Below are 15,035 nucleotides of genomic sequence, written 5' to 3' on the forward strand. Positions count from 1 at the left end.
ATTGAGAGGTGAAATGCATGCATTAGACCACAAGAAAACCCAAAAAAAAAAAAAAAAAAATTAAATTTACGTCACTTTAAGGGGGACTGGTGAAGCTAGAATCTGAAGCTTTTAAATCCAATTTTTAGAGATACTACGTTCGCAAAGACAACAACGGTAAATAAACCAAACAATTGAGAAACACTGAGCCCTTTTCTATGACACATTTTATGGTAGATTTTATTTTTTGAAAGAAAGAAAGACATTTTACGGTAGATAGTAGTGCATAAACCCCCTTTTTTTATATTTTTAGATCAAAATAATTAATCAATATTTGTTTTAATTGAAGCAACTAAGTACCTCATACCTTCAATATTTGTTTTTACGTGGGTATTATTTGTGACCCATTATTAATCATTGAGTCATTATTTTTCTTTTGAGGGGAGTGATTATTTTTTTTATTTACCCATAAGTAGTATGGCACTTTGTATTTCATTTTAAAACAAAATTCACAAATGAAATATGACTAGCAGTGATGAAGTTAGCCGAAATTCTACGAGGTGGCCAAATATAGAGAAAAATAAAGTATATTTTCTTGAATCTATTCATTAAATGCAATTCACGCTCTAACTAACTATATCTTCTTAACTTTTTACCTGTGAATTTTGTTTACAAAGAAATACATCAGAGTGGGGTTTCAAAATCCCATTGTATGAGTTAATCCAAGTAACATTTAGCAGAACAAATTCCCACAACATACGATAAAATGATGGTACAAAGCAGAAACAAATGAGTGGCATGACACGTTCAAAATTCAAATGGCACCATATTTTCTCTCGGCTGGTCTCCATGAAGCTTGAGATTGTGAAGAACCGGGAGGGCGCTCCCAAGAGGCAGAGGCAGAGGTTTCGCCGATGTACGGGTCTTCTGGCCGTGAGTAACCTTGCCCGGGGCCACTAACCTATTTTCATGATACATACAACATATGTTAGTTTAGTAAGCAAAACGAGGTAACAACCAGTCCTACGTCACTTTCAAATTGCAACTTTTGAAAGGAAAAAAAAAACTAACTACAATTTTTTGGAACTAACCCATGATGCATCTGAGGTTATATCAGTACAGTTCAAGCTATGTACATAAAATGCCATAGGTAATAATATATGCGACACTGCATATTTGTTTAATGCAAACAATTTCACTTCTATTTTGTTTTCATAAAAAACAAACAATTTCACTAGAACCTAACTCAGATATTAATGAAGAGAACCGGGAGAGTATTTTTCACATTAACATTTTGTCCCATATGAAGAAAAACTGAATTTGTATTCACATGTTTGCCCAAATAGACCAATAAATATATATGAGGATAATGTAAATGTAAAAATAAAACATTCAAATATCAAAATCAATTTTCTCTCACAACTTGCTTTTCTTATTTCTCTAGACTAGTTTTGTCTCACCCAATTTCTCTTTACCATTTTGGACAGTGTAAAAACTACAACTGTAACACATTTTCTCATACTTCGCATCTGCGTACGATTTCTCAAATATCGCAATAAGTTTAGCACTGTTATGTCCAGTGTTTAGTTTGATCAAAGCTCCGACCAAATAAGGCTAATTTCTTGATAATTAACATCGACAACATTCGTCAAAAAGTTTTAAAATTAACCCATTATTGAGTCATTTCTATGTCATCAGTTCCAATAAAACAATAAATATTAATAGGAGCTCTAAACTCACCGTCTCTAAGCAGGCAGATAGGTATGTCATGCCAGGCAATGCATCAATTCCACGCTGCAAAAGGTTAACAGATACTTAAGATGTGTTTTCAAGATATAATAAAACTGATACTTAGCAACCATGTTGTTATGAAAGAGACAACCCTCACCTGGCGCTCCACTTTCGTCTTGTAAATAAACCCTCCGCAACAAAAAAGTGTCGATGAGACTAAGAATCTGCCCAATAACAATGACGTAAAATTAATTATTTATGACAAGATAATGAGAAGTCGCAGTTTTATGAACACAAAGTGTTGAGCCTGTAGTTCTAGGTTTTAGTTCTTTTACTAAGCATAACTAAAACACAAACAAAATATAAGAGAAAGTTTCTATACATGCAAGAGACTACTCCAAATATTGCCCATCCTCTTGTTGCACCACCTCCTTGACCTTGTTTATAGTCTGCAACAATGAATAAACAGAGCGACTCATTCATTCAACTAAAATATAAAGAAGATTTTTTAGAAAAATAATAACAATATCATTGACATAACTTCAAAAGCCCTATAATTGCTTTGTCTTCCGATTAATTTATTGCAGAGAAAGGACGAGGAATGAGTCTACAGTTTTCAGATTAAGATAGTAGCACTCACCGCACATTTTTGTAAGCACAAACTGAATTGGCTCGTATCCTTCAACTGGGATTGTGATGTTAACTACATATGGGGTGTCACGGGCTACCTCACCTGGAAAAGAGTTGAAAAAATGAAAATTCTACAAAGACAACTCTGCAATGCATGACATTAACGCTTCTTAAATAAGTGGTACCCTACATCTCCAATCAACAATCAACATTGCGGGTGACAAAGTTGTCGGAGGCATCCCACTAGCAGCGGATCCAGACAATTTAACTCCCAAGCCTTTATTTGGATGAACCTAATTAGCAGCAATCAACAATGATCATGTTCCAACTACCTAGAATTTGAGAAATGCCAATAACAGTAACCCCGTGGGTTTGTTTGGGAGGGGTTTTAGGACGGAAGGGGAAGAGTTATGATTAACTCTTCCATTGTTTGGGATGATTTTCAAACAATGGGAAGGGTTTGGGGAATTTTGTTAAGCCCTTCCTTCCCTTTCCTTCCCAATCAAAGCTTGAGACTAAACCAATTATAAAAGTACCTTCAAAATAGGTTTTTGAACCAAGGATGAGAGTGAAGCAACTGCACTAGTAAACAGGACTACTTGAGTTTGTGCTGTCTGAAAGCTGTAAAAGCAAACAGAAGCATACATTATTAGTAAAAACTATTTGAAGCAATAAAATAAAAATGTCGGTGATTAACTATAACATGCAGCTGTAACAACAGAAACCCTGACCTAAAATCACGATGAGGTTTATCAAAACCGAATTGTGTCATGCCATTGTAGACCTGCAATTTCATAAAAAAATAAACAAATAAATAAATTAGTATGATAATATTATTGAAAAAGAACTCAATTTTGGTCCTTGAAAATTGAAAGAAATCAAAAAATAATTTGGTCCACAAAAGAATATATACATCAAATTGGATCATGAACATCAAAATAGTCAAGAAGTTTTTGCAAATAAAATAGTCTAGAAGTTTATTTCCTGGGGCTAAATTGAAAATATCCAATAACCAAAGAAGTATCATTTTACGACCGATTAGACCGACGTCAATATGTCAGGAGCAGGTCCCTAATTAAGAAAGCTTACAAGTTACATCAGACGACTCTAAGGAATAAAGTGGGCCACCCCCTCTTAGTTAGGCATCGTCAGTTAAGAGCATGCCTCGAATTATCTATACTCTAATCAAGCAAAAAAATAAATGAAAAAAGTGAGAATGCTAGAGCTGCTCACAAGTTCCCATGATCGCGGATGAAAACCAACAGTGAAGCCTGTGAAGATTTGTGGGCCCGGTTCATCACATGAAATGGCAAGTTCAATTAAGACCCTGAAAGACAGCAAGATTGACATGACTTTTACATATTCAAAGGTCACACACTCACACTTCAAATGTTAACATGGTAAATCAAGAACATCAAAAAGCACCAGAAAACCACCATGATATCAACTATAATCTCTTCAGAAACAATTTCTATGTTCTTTCCCTTGTTCATGTTAAAAACTGAAGGAGTGTCTATTACACACTTGTAATCTGGTATTTAATATTATATACAGTAACACCACATATAGAGTAGTTAAAAAACATGGTTATCTAGTTCATAACAAAGGGCTACGAGTCAATTTTGATTGAAAGCTTTTCTTGGACAAAACGGCCATCAATATCAATGTGTTTGATCCTTTCATGAAACCTTGGAATAGAGCATGCAATATATAATGCAACTTGGTTCTAAAACTATTTGTTTAACTGCAATGTTTCATCAATATGAGTAATTTAAGACAGAGTAGCAGAAAAATATTAAAACTATACCCTTGTTCTTTTTATATTTCGCAATAAAAACATGTTTAAATATTAATAGTGTTTTGGACCCTAATTCCCAATGGTTCATATTAGTGGTGTCTTTTTCTTCACATCGACAATCAATCCGGACTCCGGTGCTGACTGTCTTTCCCACATATGGATCATATTAGTGGTGCATTTTCTTCACATCGAAGATCAATCCGGTGGTGACTCAGTGACTACATTCCCCACATATGATTATTAATGGTGCCTTCTCTTCCCGTTGATGATCGCTTGATGGTGACTTGTGTTTTGCTGTAACAAGCTTGGTGCATATGTCATGTATGGAAATCCAGCTTGAGGAGGGGTGTTAAAATTAAGAATATATAGATATTCCTTTAATTGTACAACTTCCTAGATTGATTGTTACTACTCCTAGAGTATACAACTTCCTAGGCTAGTGTTTACTAATCAAGCATTCAATGTATTTACTATAAAACCAATATAAATACAAGGTGTGTGATCTCATCGTAGCCAAACATAATTTACACATAGTTTTACAGGTCCTATATGTCTCTCTGTGTGTACTATTTTGCTTTAAGTGACTTGGATTTTAGTCAACCAAAGGAGTAATATCTTAATAACTGAACTATATGAACCAGTCCTTCATAAGGGAGGGTGGGAGCCTTCAAATTGAGAGCAGAGTAAAGTATTATTGCCCCCAAAATTTAAACTTGAAGTAGAGAGCAATCTTGGGTTTGAATCACAAACTAACATTCCAAAATGTTAAAGTAATACCAGATGAGTTTATACATTTGCATTTTACAATTAAAAAAGACAGCTGAGAGCAGAGTAAAGTATAAAAGACCTGCAGTTCGACTCATATGTGACATGACATATGCATCCAGGACGACCTGCAAGTTGAAAAAACACAAAAGCATGTGATATGCTACTTTGAAACAGTATTGAAGTAGCAAAAGCCATTTCAATGTGGTATTAAGACAACTAATGAGAAACACCATAGAGAAATTTTGCTTTACATATATCATTCAGTGATTTATTATAAGCCCCACAAAAGTTATTCCCTCTATTTTCAGCATCTTTTTTTATTCAATACATTCCAATAAACTGTGCTTCTAAACAACCGAAAGATAGTCATACCTTTACATTGTCCATTTGGACAACTCCCACATATGATATTTACCTGAAAGACATGAATGTAACATGAGAAAGGTACATCACTATCACTAATGATTATATACAAAACTGCACTTCTTGCAGCTAAACCTAGTAATACCTCTTCATCAGATTTACCCTATTCCCATTCCTCCCATCCATCTGTCTTTGGGACTCTCGAGAACAATTAATAAAATAATGGAAGTTTCAGAGTAGCACCAACCTGGGCTGTTCGTCCCATTTTGTCATAGCTTTGTTCGCAACCCATTAGATCACCATTATAAAACTCCTACACATTGAGAAAATGGCATGGAAAATAGGAGAAAAGGTGTAAAGAGAGATAACGAGAATCGGAAGAAAAATGTATAATCAAGTTTGAAACATAGTGTTTCTTTTTTTAGTTCAAGTGTCATGAGGCTCTACATGCACTTACGTAATACCTGTTACTCTCTCCAGAGGCCAATGCAGTCTCACATTGACAAAGGAGATTGCAACATCTTCTTTGAAGCACAGAATTTTTTTTCTTAAAATTAATAGAAGCACATAATTTTTTTTCTTAAAATTAATATACTGCTTAGGTGACTATTAAAATGAGTAAGCTGCTTTCACAGTTTCTGTGTTCAATCTTTGGCTACAAATTTCAAATGCTTAACATTTTTTTGTGTTTGACACTGCTAGGTTTTCTCACTAGCAACATCTCAGATAAGAAGTTTTAATAAAATGATCAAAACAAATTTCCTTCCGAATTTTTTTACACCTAAGCAGTATCCTTACTCATGGTTTTTACTTCTAAAAATATAGAATAGAGAACTTGTACAAAATCATATTTGCCAGAACCAGCAACAAAGTAGTTGAACTTATCAAATCGACCAAAATCAACATATCCCTATATAGGTTTGGGCATCAGCTGATGAAGTGAAGAATGTATTACATCAAATGAATATGGCCACATCTTCATAGAAAAACTACAAAAAAAGAAACTAAAAGAAAAAACCAAGTACCCAACAATAATGACCCACCACATACATTTGACCTATATGTCCTGATTGGATTTCAAACTTAAGTAAATTTCTGCCACATACACTTGACATATATGTCCACAATTTCTGCAACTTAACCTAATTTAACAACAAATAACAAATAACAAAAGTACTTCGGGGCATTAACCTTGTAACCCAAATTAAAAGACAAAAAAATAACCAATAATCTTCTTAAAATCTTCTTTTTAAATAGGGGGTAGAAGTGAGGCACAAGAAACAAAAATAAATAAGCTCAAACGTATCCTTATCTCTTTGCAAATCTATTAAAAAATCGCCCTCAAATAACCAGAAGCAGAAACCCAAATAGAAGTAACAAAAATTAAGCTATTCAGTAGTACATATTTGCAACTTGTGAGTTATCGACTTAGCATATGAATGCATTGTTCAACAAATATATGTAGCAATCATTTCAATATTTACACTGTTGCTCCCCAGGGTAAGTGATTTATGGTTTGTATAGTGCCTAGGAGCTTGAAGTGGAATATATTCAATATACTCATAGGGTCAAAAAATGCAAAACTGAGAAAGTTCTTCATCAGATTACACAAAGACTACTCAAATCACAAGCCTAAACGGATGACGAATGGAAGCATAGCATGTTATTATAAATAAATGCTTAGAAGAAAGGTAACATAAATTACCGTTTGCGATCTACTCTCCACGTCTTTGCAAAATCGTACTACCAAATCAGAACCTTGCTGCATCAATACAAAGTGAACAACTTAGCAGTATTCCAAGTAGATCAGACCAAAATTGAACACATAAACAAAATCCTTCATATATTACAACCACAAACGAAGATATAAATAAATTAGCCCCTGTGAGCATAGCTCAGTTGGTAGGGACATTGCAATGTCATATGCAGGGTCGGGGATCAAACCCAGGATTCCCCACTTGATCAAAAATAAAGAAATAAGTTAATAAACATAACAATAATGAATAATGTGAATGAGAGCATTACCTTCTCATCATACTCAAAAGGGTAACCACTCCAGCCACTCTATTTAATTGGTCAAGTAAAAACAAGCTTAAAAAAGGAAATTAAAAAGCATAACTGATAAAAGCAACATATTAACCATATCAATGATATCACCAACTAGTTACCGATATTGCCAATTGTAGATCACAGAAAACAGTGGTTTGTTCAAATTCCGCTATGCAACAGTGTTATAGCACCACTATAGTCACCATTTCACAATATTTTTTTACTAAATAATGTATCATGGAGCAATAGCAATTTGATCAAATTTCGCGCGTCTATAACCACTGTTTAACTAAACTACTAGTTACCATTAAAAAGCATCCATAATATACTAAAATTAGAATCCAATAATGACCCATTTGCAATTAGTAACATTAAAATGCAATGCCTAATAAAGTTTAAAACTTGAAGCATGTGGAAATGAAGGATACGAAATCAACAATTCGACTTGAATTATTGAAAGCGTAACAATTCGAACTCGGCATCGAAATTGAAGTAACCCATGATGTCTGTAAGAGAAAACCTGAAGAAAAATCGAAAATTGAATTAAAAAACCGTAAATTAAAAAGATTTTAGATCAAGCTTTTTGGTAACTAAAACGAAAGAGAAGAACATGACAAAACGACAACATACCTAGGAGTAAAACAGTTAACGTTGTGGAGTGACACATTTTGTTGGAAGAGAGGTTAGATTCAGAAAACGATTACAGTGAAATTCATTGCATTGCAGAGGGACGAACAAAACGGCACTTCCAGCTTCGTTGTAGTATTGTCGTTTATTATGGTTAGTTCCCTTTACTTGTCGTCGTTTTAGCTTTTTAGGCATTAGGGGAGTGTTTGGCTTGATAAAAGCCCATTTTTCCCTATTTCATTTTTTCACATACATGAAATATTTAGCGTGAACTAATATGTCATGTCATAAATGAGTAAGTTACTCATAAAAATGACTCAAATGTTGATGCAGCAGGTCCAATAGAGGGAGGTAAGTGGGGTATTGGTATTGTTGTGAGAGAGATTATGAAGGTATTGTGGTTGCTGATAGTTGTTGTCAAGTCTTTTCATTACCAGATTCAGAGGTAGCAAAAACTTTAGCTATGCGGAAGGGGTTGGAATTTGCAAAAGACATACTTTTTCTGAATCTTATAGCGGAATCAGATACTTCTAATGTGGTTCGGGAGCTGAACACTCATCAACAACATCCCAACTATGTTGGATCTATTATTGGAGATTGCATTAATTTTAATGTCTTTTTTCGTAGTTTAAGATTCTTGCATGTTAGACGTGAGGCTAACCAAGCTGCTCATTATCTAGCTCAATACTCTCTTCATAATCCCGATTGTATATGGATTGAAGAGACACCACCTTGTATTTCCGCAGTCTTGGCTTTTGATTTATTGCCAGACTTTTGTTAATGAAATTTTATTTATCGTCAAAAAAAATGACTCAAAAATTGAGGAATCAAGATTCCGAAAAAGTGAAATAAGGAAGAAAAAAAATCAGTTTTTGAATTTAGGGACTGATTTTTTTTTTTTCTAGAGCAAAAATTTATTTAAACTTTTATTTACCTATCAAGTTAGTCATTTGTTGTTCTAAGTTGGTTTTTTATGTTTGCATTTTTTTTTTTTTTTAGAGATGTTTGCATATGTTTTGGATTGAGGGAATGACATGTAGACCTTATCAAATTAATCCATTAGTTGCATGTTTTGGTTTAGCGGTGCATGGGTCAAACGTGCGTCTCTAATATCAATTTTCTACCGGGATTTTACATATGCCAACGTCATACCAAACACAATCTAGGTAATCTTTCTACATTAAGAAAGAACATATTTTTTACACGAAGTTTCACACCTCAAATTTCGTAGTACTTTTTTGTGCATGATTCTCGATGTTTATTATGTAATATCATGGTTTTGTGTTAAATGATATCGTATAGGTATCTTCGACAAGCTTGGCAATCAATTTAGAATTAAAAAAAAATCCCGTTTTCACAAATTTTGGCTATTTCGCTTTGAGAGCTAGTTAATTTGAAATCAAGAGGGAACCTTCTCTCATTGTGACATGTACTCGCAAAATCACGTTCGAAGGCTCCCATAACATCTCAATACAAGTAGCTTGCAATGCTAGGATGTTAAAATTTGTGCCAGTATTGAAGGCTCTAGCAAGAAAAACATATTCTCCTAGGCATCTTTTCTTAAATAATTGAAACTCTTAATATTTACTTCCATTGCTTAGCAATTTTATCATCTCCACCCTTAAATAAGGAATTTCAATAGAAAAAAAAAAAATCTCTTTGTGAAATTTCCACCAATTGATTAGTCTCCTTCATCCTACATTTCATATTCACTCTTTAGGATGTTGTTCATATCTTAAGATTTTTACTGTGTTCATTGATTTTTATGATTTCATCAATCACAAAGAGGTAAGTAAAAGCTAGAATACAATCTAAATAATATATTGTTGTCACGTTTCATTTCATTACCATCATCTTAGAGTATAAAATCTATAACTACAATGTCCATGAAAATACAAAAAGAAGAAATACAAATTATTAGGTGCCAAGACAATACAATAGGTCGTGGAATTTCCTAGAAGAAACTTATGGGCACATTGCTCAATTACATCCACATCGGAGACAGTTGAAATGACCCTTTCAGAAATTGTTTAATACTACACTTCGGTTTAAGAGGAAACTCACACTCATATGTTTGACACTCAGAATCACATAAACAGCGAATATAGTCTTCTGTAATAAACAAAGAGAATAAAAAGATGCAAACAAAATATTGAAAAAACAAGTACAAGCATTTAGGATACCAATCTTAATATAATTTTTTTTAAAACTTATTAACAGTGTAATTTTTTTAATCATGCTAAAATAGACAACTACTAAAAAGAGTGATGCGATGCTTGAAGAAGAAAAATTAAGACCAGTCGCTCTATCCAATCTTCAATATCAAATTCATTTTGGCTCCTATTCTGTCAAGTTAACCTATCTAACTTTTTCTTTTAAAAAATACAGAAAATTAATCATTTGTCCTCTGCTAAGCTTTGATTAGTCGGTCACTTTTGGTTTTGGTTACCAAATGAGTTGTTGAGTCGTATCTTACTAACGTTGCAACGATGACAAAATTAAACCATGAAGGGAAGCACATGAAGGTGGATATGTATCTTTCGCTGACATCAATGAATCCACCAGGTCTTGTATTTGATAAGTTAGCATGAAAATGTCTTCAGCTGAATTCTTTGCTGCCCATTCCTCTATCATCCTGCACAAATGGTTCCAATTTTTATGGCAGAAAGAAATAAGATGCAAACCTATTGATTATCCATGGTGTATTAATCATCATGTCATAATCCCTACCCTTTCCTATTCAAAAAAGAAACACAGTTGTTCATTTTTCTCCCAATTTTTAAGCGGTTATATTAAAATTCTCAAGGTAGGAGATAAACTCCATTCAAGTTTCAAGAGGGTAATAAACGAAATAAAGGAGTCGGAAATTTGGTAAGTTTTTTGGTCTTTCATTCATGAAAGAGAATAGATTATCCAAAATCTACAGCTCAGACAAAAAACGAAAAGTAGAGAAACTTTACCTATTGTATAGGATTTACCAATTAATAGAGTAGGTATAATAAATAGATAACTTGATAACTCACCTTAATTGAGATTCTGTTGCAGCTTCGGAGTCAGAAAAAAGGACCTTGATGACCGGCCGTAGCTGTAAATTAGAATCTTCTGGGTCTATGTCCTCTGCTCTAGAGCAATTACCCGAACAGGACCAAGTATCTGGATTCAAAAGAATGATTTGCAGGACAGGAGATTTGGTTGTCAGATCTCTAACAACAAACCGAAATGTTGACTCATCGTTTGCACACTCCATCAACCGATTTGCAAACATTTTCTCCACTGTGTACTTGCTGGTGACAAACATAATGCATTAAATTTATTCAGTGTATCTGTGAATCCGTATTTAGCAATCAAACATAAAATATTTAAAAAAAAAATCACTATGCAAATGACTTAATCAGGATGTTGTCATGCCTTTACATACTCAGGGTAAAGAACAAACAGTGTGCTGCATATAAATTACTGAATCATCAGTATTTTCCTATATACATTTGATAATTAACCAACCACAAAATTTAAAGAATGTTAGAACCATGTCTTCTGAGTCTATTTACTCTTCCGTATAAAAAATGCATGGAATTGGTCGGTAAAACCTTTGCACACACTAGAAGTATAGAAGAACAAAAGATAGTTACTGGGAGTAGAGACATAACTGTGGCCCATCTTTATTTAAGCCATATTTATTTTGCTTCCCTAAAAGCATTCAGAGCTCGCACACATAAAGAGACCTTAAGGGTCTGTCTGCGAGTTGGTTTTTGGAGGGGAGGGCTATGTCTATATTTTGATATATATTTGATAAAAAGAACATTATAATATATGCTCATGTATGATGATGATGTTCTTTTAATTTTTTTTAAAATATCAAAATATAGTCATAGCCCTCCAAAGCCCTCCCCTCTAAAAACCAACTCGCACACAAACCCAGCTATTATTTACCATAAAGTTGACAACTCACAGTCAGTGCCGCTTCTTTCCCATAAAGTTTTGTAAGAAACATAGAATTAATATATTTTTTTTACCCATATGTTACATATCTACGACCCAATTATTATTTACCATAATCCTTATTATTCCCAAATATAGCCAACAAGCTGACTCAAATTATCCCCCGAGACACTAATTCACTTATTTGGGTCCTAGAAGCATATACATATTTTACTGCATCCATTTACTGCATCCATATGTCTTCACAGTCAGCTGCAATCGAGTCATAAGGGTATAAAACAAACCAAGTCACCATTTCTCTTTGATAAAGAAATTTAAACAGGAAATAAAAGTGAATTTAGTCATTCTTTGCTAACCTGAAAATGTCTCCTGATTCTAAAACTGGCACGCAGGTTGAAATGTAACATTTGTACAATCGTACTCCTCCATCTACAGGCGCACAACCCTCACAACATGGGTAGGCTCCAAGGACAGTCGTGCATTGCGGGCATGTAAATTCATGCCAATAAATATCCTTTGAAAGATTTGATGATCTAGCCATGAAAACATCTTCAAGAAAACCATTAAGGAAAGTCTTCTGATTACCCACCATTTCCACAGTTTCAATCTTCCTAGCATTTGTAGATAAATTATGTTCACCATCTTCCTCTACTAGAGTGCTTGTCGTATGAGCACAACAACTATGAATGTTGGTCACATCTTTATTGTCATTCAAATCTAGACGTATACGAGCGAAGTCACTGCAATCAGGTTCATTGTTAGCAACTTCATTGGAATTCACAGAAAGCTGTCCATTCTCATGATGGGCAACCCTTGCATTTTCATCAAAAGCACCGTTCGCTTCACCAGCATCACTGCAGGTTGAAGTTCTTTTCTCATTCAGCCCAAAATTTCCAGTGTCTTCACTAACAGCATCGGCTACATAACTACACTCATGCACCTGTCCACACCGTTCAGGAAATTCACTTTCCACAAGATCATCCTTGCAAAAAGTGACAGATGTTGAACTCAATAGGCACATTCCTTGTGCACAAGTGTAAGAATTCACATACCTCGTCACCAGCTTCTCACTTATACCTCCAAATGAACAGCAACAAGTCCCAAACCAATTGTCAGCGATCTCCCTCCAATTTGCCGAAGGCATTTCAACAAAATTCCTGAAAAATTGGCGTAAAAACCAAATAATAAAAAAGAGAACTTTTATTATATACTGTATATGCTGTCACACTGTAGTGTTGGAAAACAAAAAACTCTGAACAATTAAAAAAAAAAAAAAAACTTTCAGTAACTAATTTTAAAAATAACCATTTCCCATACAAAATTGAAATTAATTCCAGCATCTAAAATTCATTTTGATAGCTCTCTCAATTTCCAACTGAACATCTTTAAATAAGAAGATTTTTCTAAAGTGAAGCAGCCTAAATTTATTTCAATTACTAAAAGTTATAAGAAATGAGACATGCACTCCCCATTGTACACAAATTTTACATCTGACATCTAATGAGAATTCAGTATTTTGTAGTCATTTTTAAAATACAGCTACAAGATTGTCTTGTGTGACAACACAATTACAAAATAACGAATTCTCATTAGATGTCGGTGTATGTGTGAAAATAATTTTTACTAAGGAACATCTCCATTAAACTCAAGTTATTATTAATCTATAATCTATGTAGCACCCACACTTCTGATCAAATACATGTCTAGTGTCCGACACATGTCCGCTATCCGCAGTACACGTCTAATTACATTTAATTATCTGTGTTCGTGTATCAGTGTCTCTAAACGAAGAAAAAGCAAATATTGAGATAGTATTACCTGATAGGTTTTTTGGTCAAACCGTATTGGCAACTTCTACAAACAAATTCAACTTCTCCAGCTACAGTCAATTTATCCACATCTAAACCAAAAAAGAAGTTAAAAAAATAAGATAAATAATAATCTAATCAAAAACAACATTTGGAGGAGGTTATTTACCGTAATCCATTAAGAGAGGTTGAGGAAGCGGCGAGGTTTGATGAAGTGCGGAGAGAAGAGGGTGATCGACGGGAAGTAAGAGAAGCAATTTGACTTCGATGTGATCGGTGAATGATCGGACGGTGGGAGGGAAGTCGGCGTCGAGTAAGACATTGGGAATCGGAACCCTAAGGGAGAGGGTGGTTGAGGTGAGAGTGAGGAATGATGGTGGAGAATGAAGATGAACGGTGAGATTGAGAGAGGGGTTTAGGGTTTTGGAGATTGGGAATGGGAAAAGGAGTAAACGGAGGTTTGGTGTGTGTGATTGTGCTTCCCATGTGTAACGCCATTTTCGGTTTTCAATTTCACCTTCACTTCCCATTCTGCTCACACACTCGCTGTTGTGATGAAAATGGGGTTCTGTTGTCATAAGCTCTTTTCAAATTCATAAGCTCTTTTCAAATAAGTGATTACTACCGCGTTGACGTGAAAAAATGTGTGGCTGCTGGGATTCGAGCCCAGGTCTCCACGGCCACAACGTGGAATTCTTACCACTAAACTACAGCCACATTTGTGTTGGTCTTGCTGTATTGTTAATTCTTAATTGGTAACATTGGTGTTAGCCAGTCATGACTTAAGATTAAGATTGGCCCTTTACACTTCTTTATGAAGATTAGAGTATATGTCTTTCGTCCCTATGAGCTTCTCAGGGGTATTGTATAATTTATTCAGGGGTCGGTTTGATTTAGCGGGGGCAATTTAATCCACCAAATCTATATTCATCCAATCAATCTACCAAAAAAAAATAGTTAATGGATTGAATTCAATCCATCCACCTTATTTTAACCTCGGATACTCGGACACATTATTTATTCACCTTAAAACGATGAATTTCTAGCCACTAGACCACTTGAAAAAAAAAATAGTATGTTTTTTCTGATTTTACATAAAACATTTGAGTAATTAAAAAATTTAGAAAAACTCCTAAAAAAAAATATTTAGAAGAATTAAACAATTTTTTTTCATTTCTGGTTATTGCAGACTTATAATCCCTTTGTTCATAGATGAGTGTTATTTGAACAACCAATTTGGTTGACAACTTATTTGACAACCATAATTTACAAAGTAAAAGTAGGCATTGACACGGAAACCATAGCAATAGAGAGATAAAGTAAAAAATAATGTGAGTATGAAA

At 34.2% G+C, this 15,035-nt stretch overlaps 2 protein-coding genes and 1 non-coding gene across 3 annotated transcripts; all 3 read right to left on the bottom strand.

Annotated features, from left to right (window-relative positions):
• Window positions 1-597: 597 nt before the first annotated feature.
• Window positions 598-8,105, bottom strand: LOC146900766 (G-protein coupled receptor). Its single transcript, XM_085731636.1, has 17 exons — window positions 7,949-8,105; window positions 7,747-7,838; window positions 7,295-7,333; window positions 6,975-7,031; window positions 6,105-6,179; window positions 5,517-5,582; window positions 5,279-5,321; window positions 4,986-5,031; window positions 3,574-3,667; window positions 3,072-3,124; window positions 2,877-2,961; window positions 2,531-2,633; window positions 2,351-2,443; window positions 2,093-2,159; window positions 1,868-1,934; window positions 1,720-1,773; window positions 598-940 (listed from the first exon to the last, which is right to left on the bottom strand). The coding sequence occupies exons 1-17, from the start codon at window positions 7,983-7,985 to the stop codon at window positions 794-796; spliced, it is 1,218 nt and encodes a 405-aa protein (XP_085587762.1). The 5' UTR covers window positions 7,986-8,105; the 3' UTR covers window positions 598-793.
• A 1,992-nt stretch (window positions 8,106-10,097) lies between these two features.
• LOC146900767 (HECT-like ubiquitin-conjugating enzyme (E2)-binding protein) lies at window positions 10,098-14,248 on the bottom strand. Its single transcript, XM_085733880.1, has 5 exons — window positions 13,862-14,248; window positions 13,703-13,784; window positions 12,241-13,041; window positions 10,969-11,229; window positions 10,098-10,580 (listed from the first exon to the last, which is right to left on the bottom strand). Exons 1-5 carry the CDS (start codon window positions 14,220-14,222, stop codon window positions 10,421-10,423), a joined length of 1,665 nt encoding a protein of 554 aa, XP_085590006.1. The 5' UTR covers window positions 14,223-14,248; the 3' UTR covers window positions 10,098-10,420.
• An 89-nt stretch (window positions 14,249-14,337) lies between these two features.
• On the bottom strand, window positions 14,338-14,409 carry TRNAH-GUG (transfer RNA histidin (anticodon GUG)). The gene has a single exon. It is a non-coding gene; the product is annotated as a tRNA-His (tRNA).
• Window positions 14,410-15,035: the final 626 nt, after the last annotated feature.

This window comes from Medicago sativa, chromosome 8 (genome assembly GCF_051527215.1).
Source record: "Medicago sativa cultivar Bolivia chromosome 8, Bolivia_mono, whole genome shotgun sequence".
In the NCBI taxonomy this organism is placed as follows: domain Eukaryota; kingdom Viridiplantae; phylum Streptophyta; class Magnoliopsida; order Fabales; family Fabaceae; genus Medicago; species Medicago sativa.

Coding starts and splice junctions, on each gene's coding strand:
- LOC146900766 (XM_085731636.1), bottom strand. CDS start 7,985: ATGTGTCACTCCACAACGTTAACTGTTTTACTCCTAG. Junction 3,668..4,985: donor ACATATGAGTCGAACTGCAG/GTCTTTTATACT, acceptor GCTGTCTTTCAG/GGTCTTAATTGAACTTGCCA. Junction 2,444..2,530: donor GTTGATTGTTGATTGGAGAT/GTAGGGTACCAC, acceptor ACTCTTTTCCAG/GTGAGGTAGCCCGTGACACC.
- LOC146900767 (XM_085733880.1), bottom strand. CDS start 14,222: ATGGGAAGTGAAGGTGAAATTGAAAACCGAAAATGGCGTTACACATGG. Junction 13,785..13,861: donor ACCTCTCTTAATGGATTACG/GTAAATAACCTC, acceptor TTTTTGGTTTAG/ATGTGGATAAATTGACTGTA. Junction 11,230..12,240: donor GAATCAGGAGACATTTTCAG/GTTAGCAAAGAA, acceptor GTTTGTCACCAG/CAAGTACACAGTGGAGAAAA.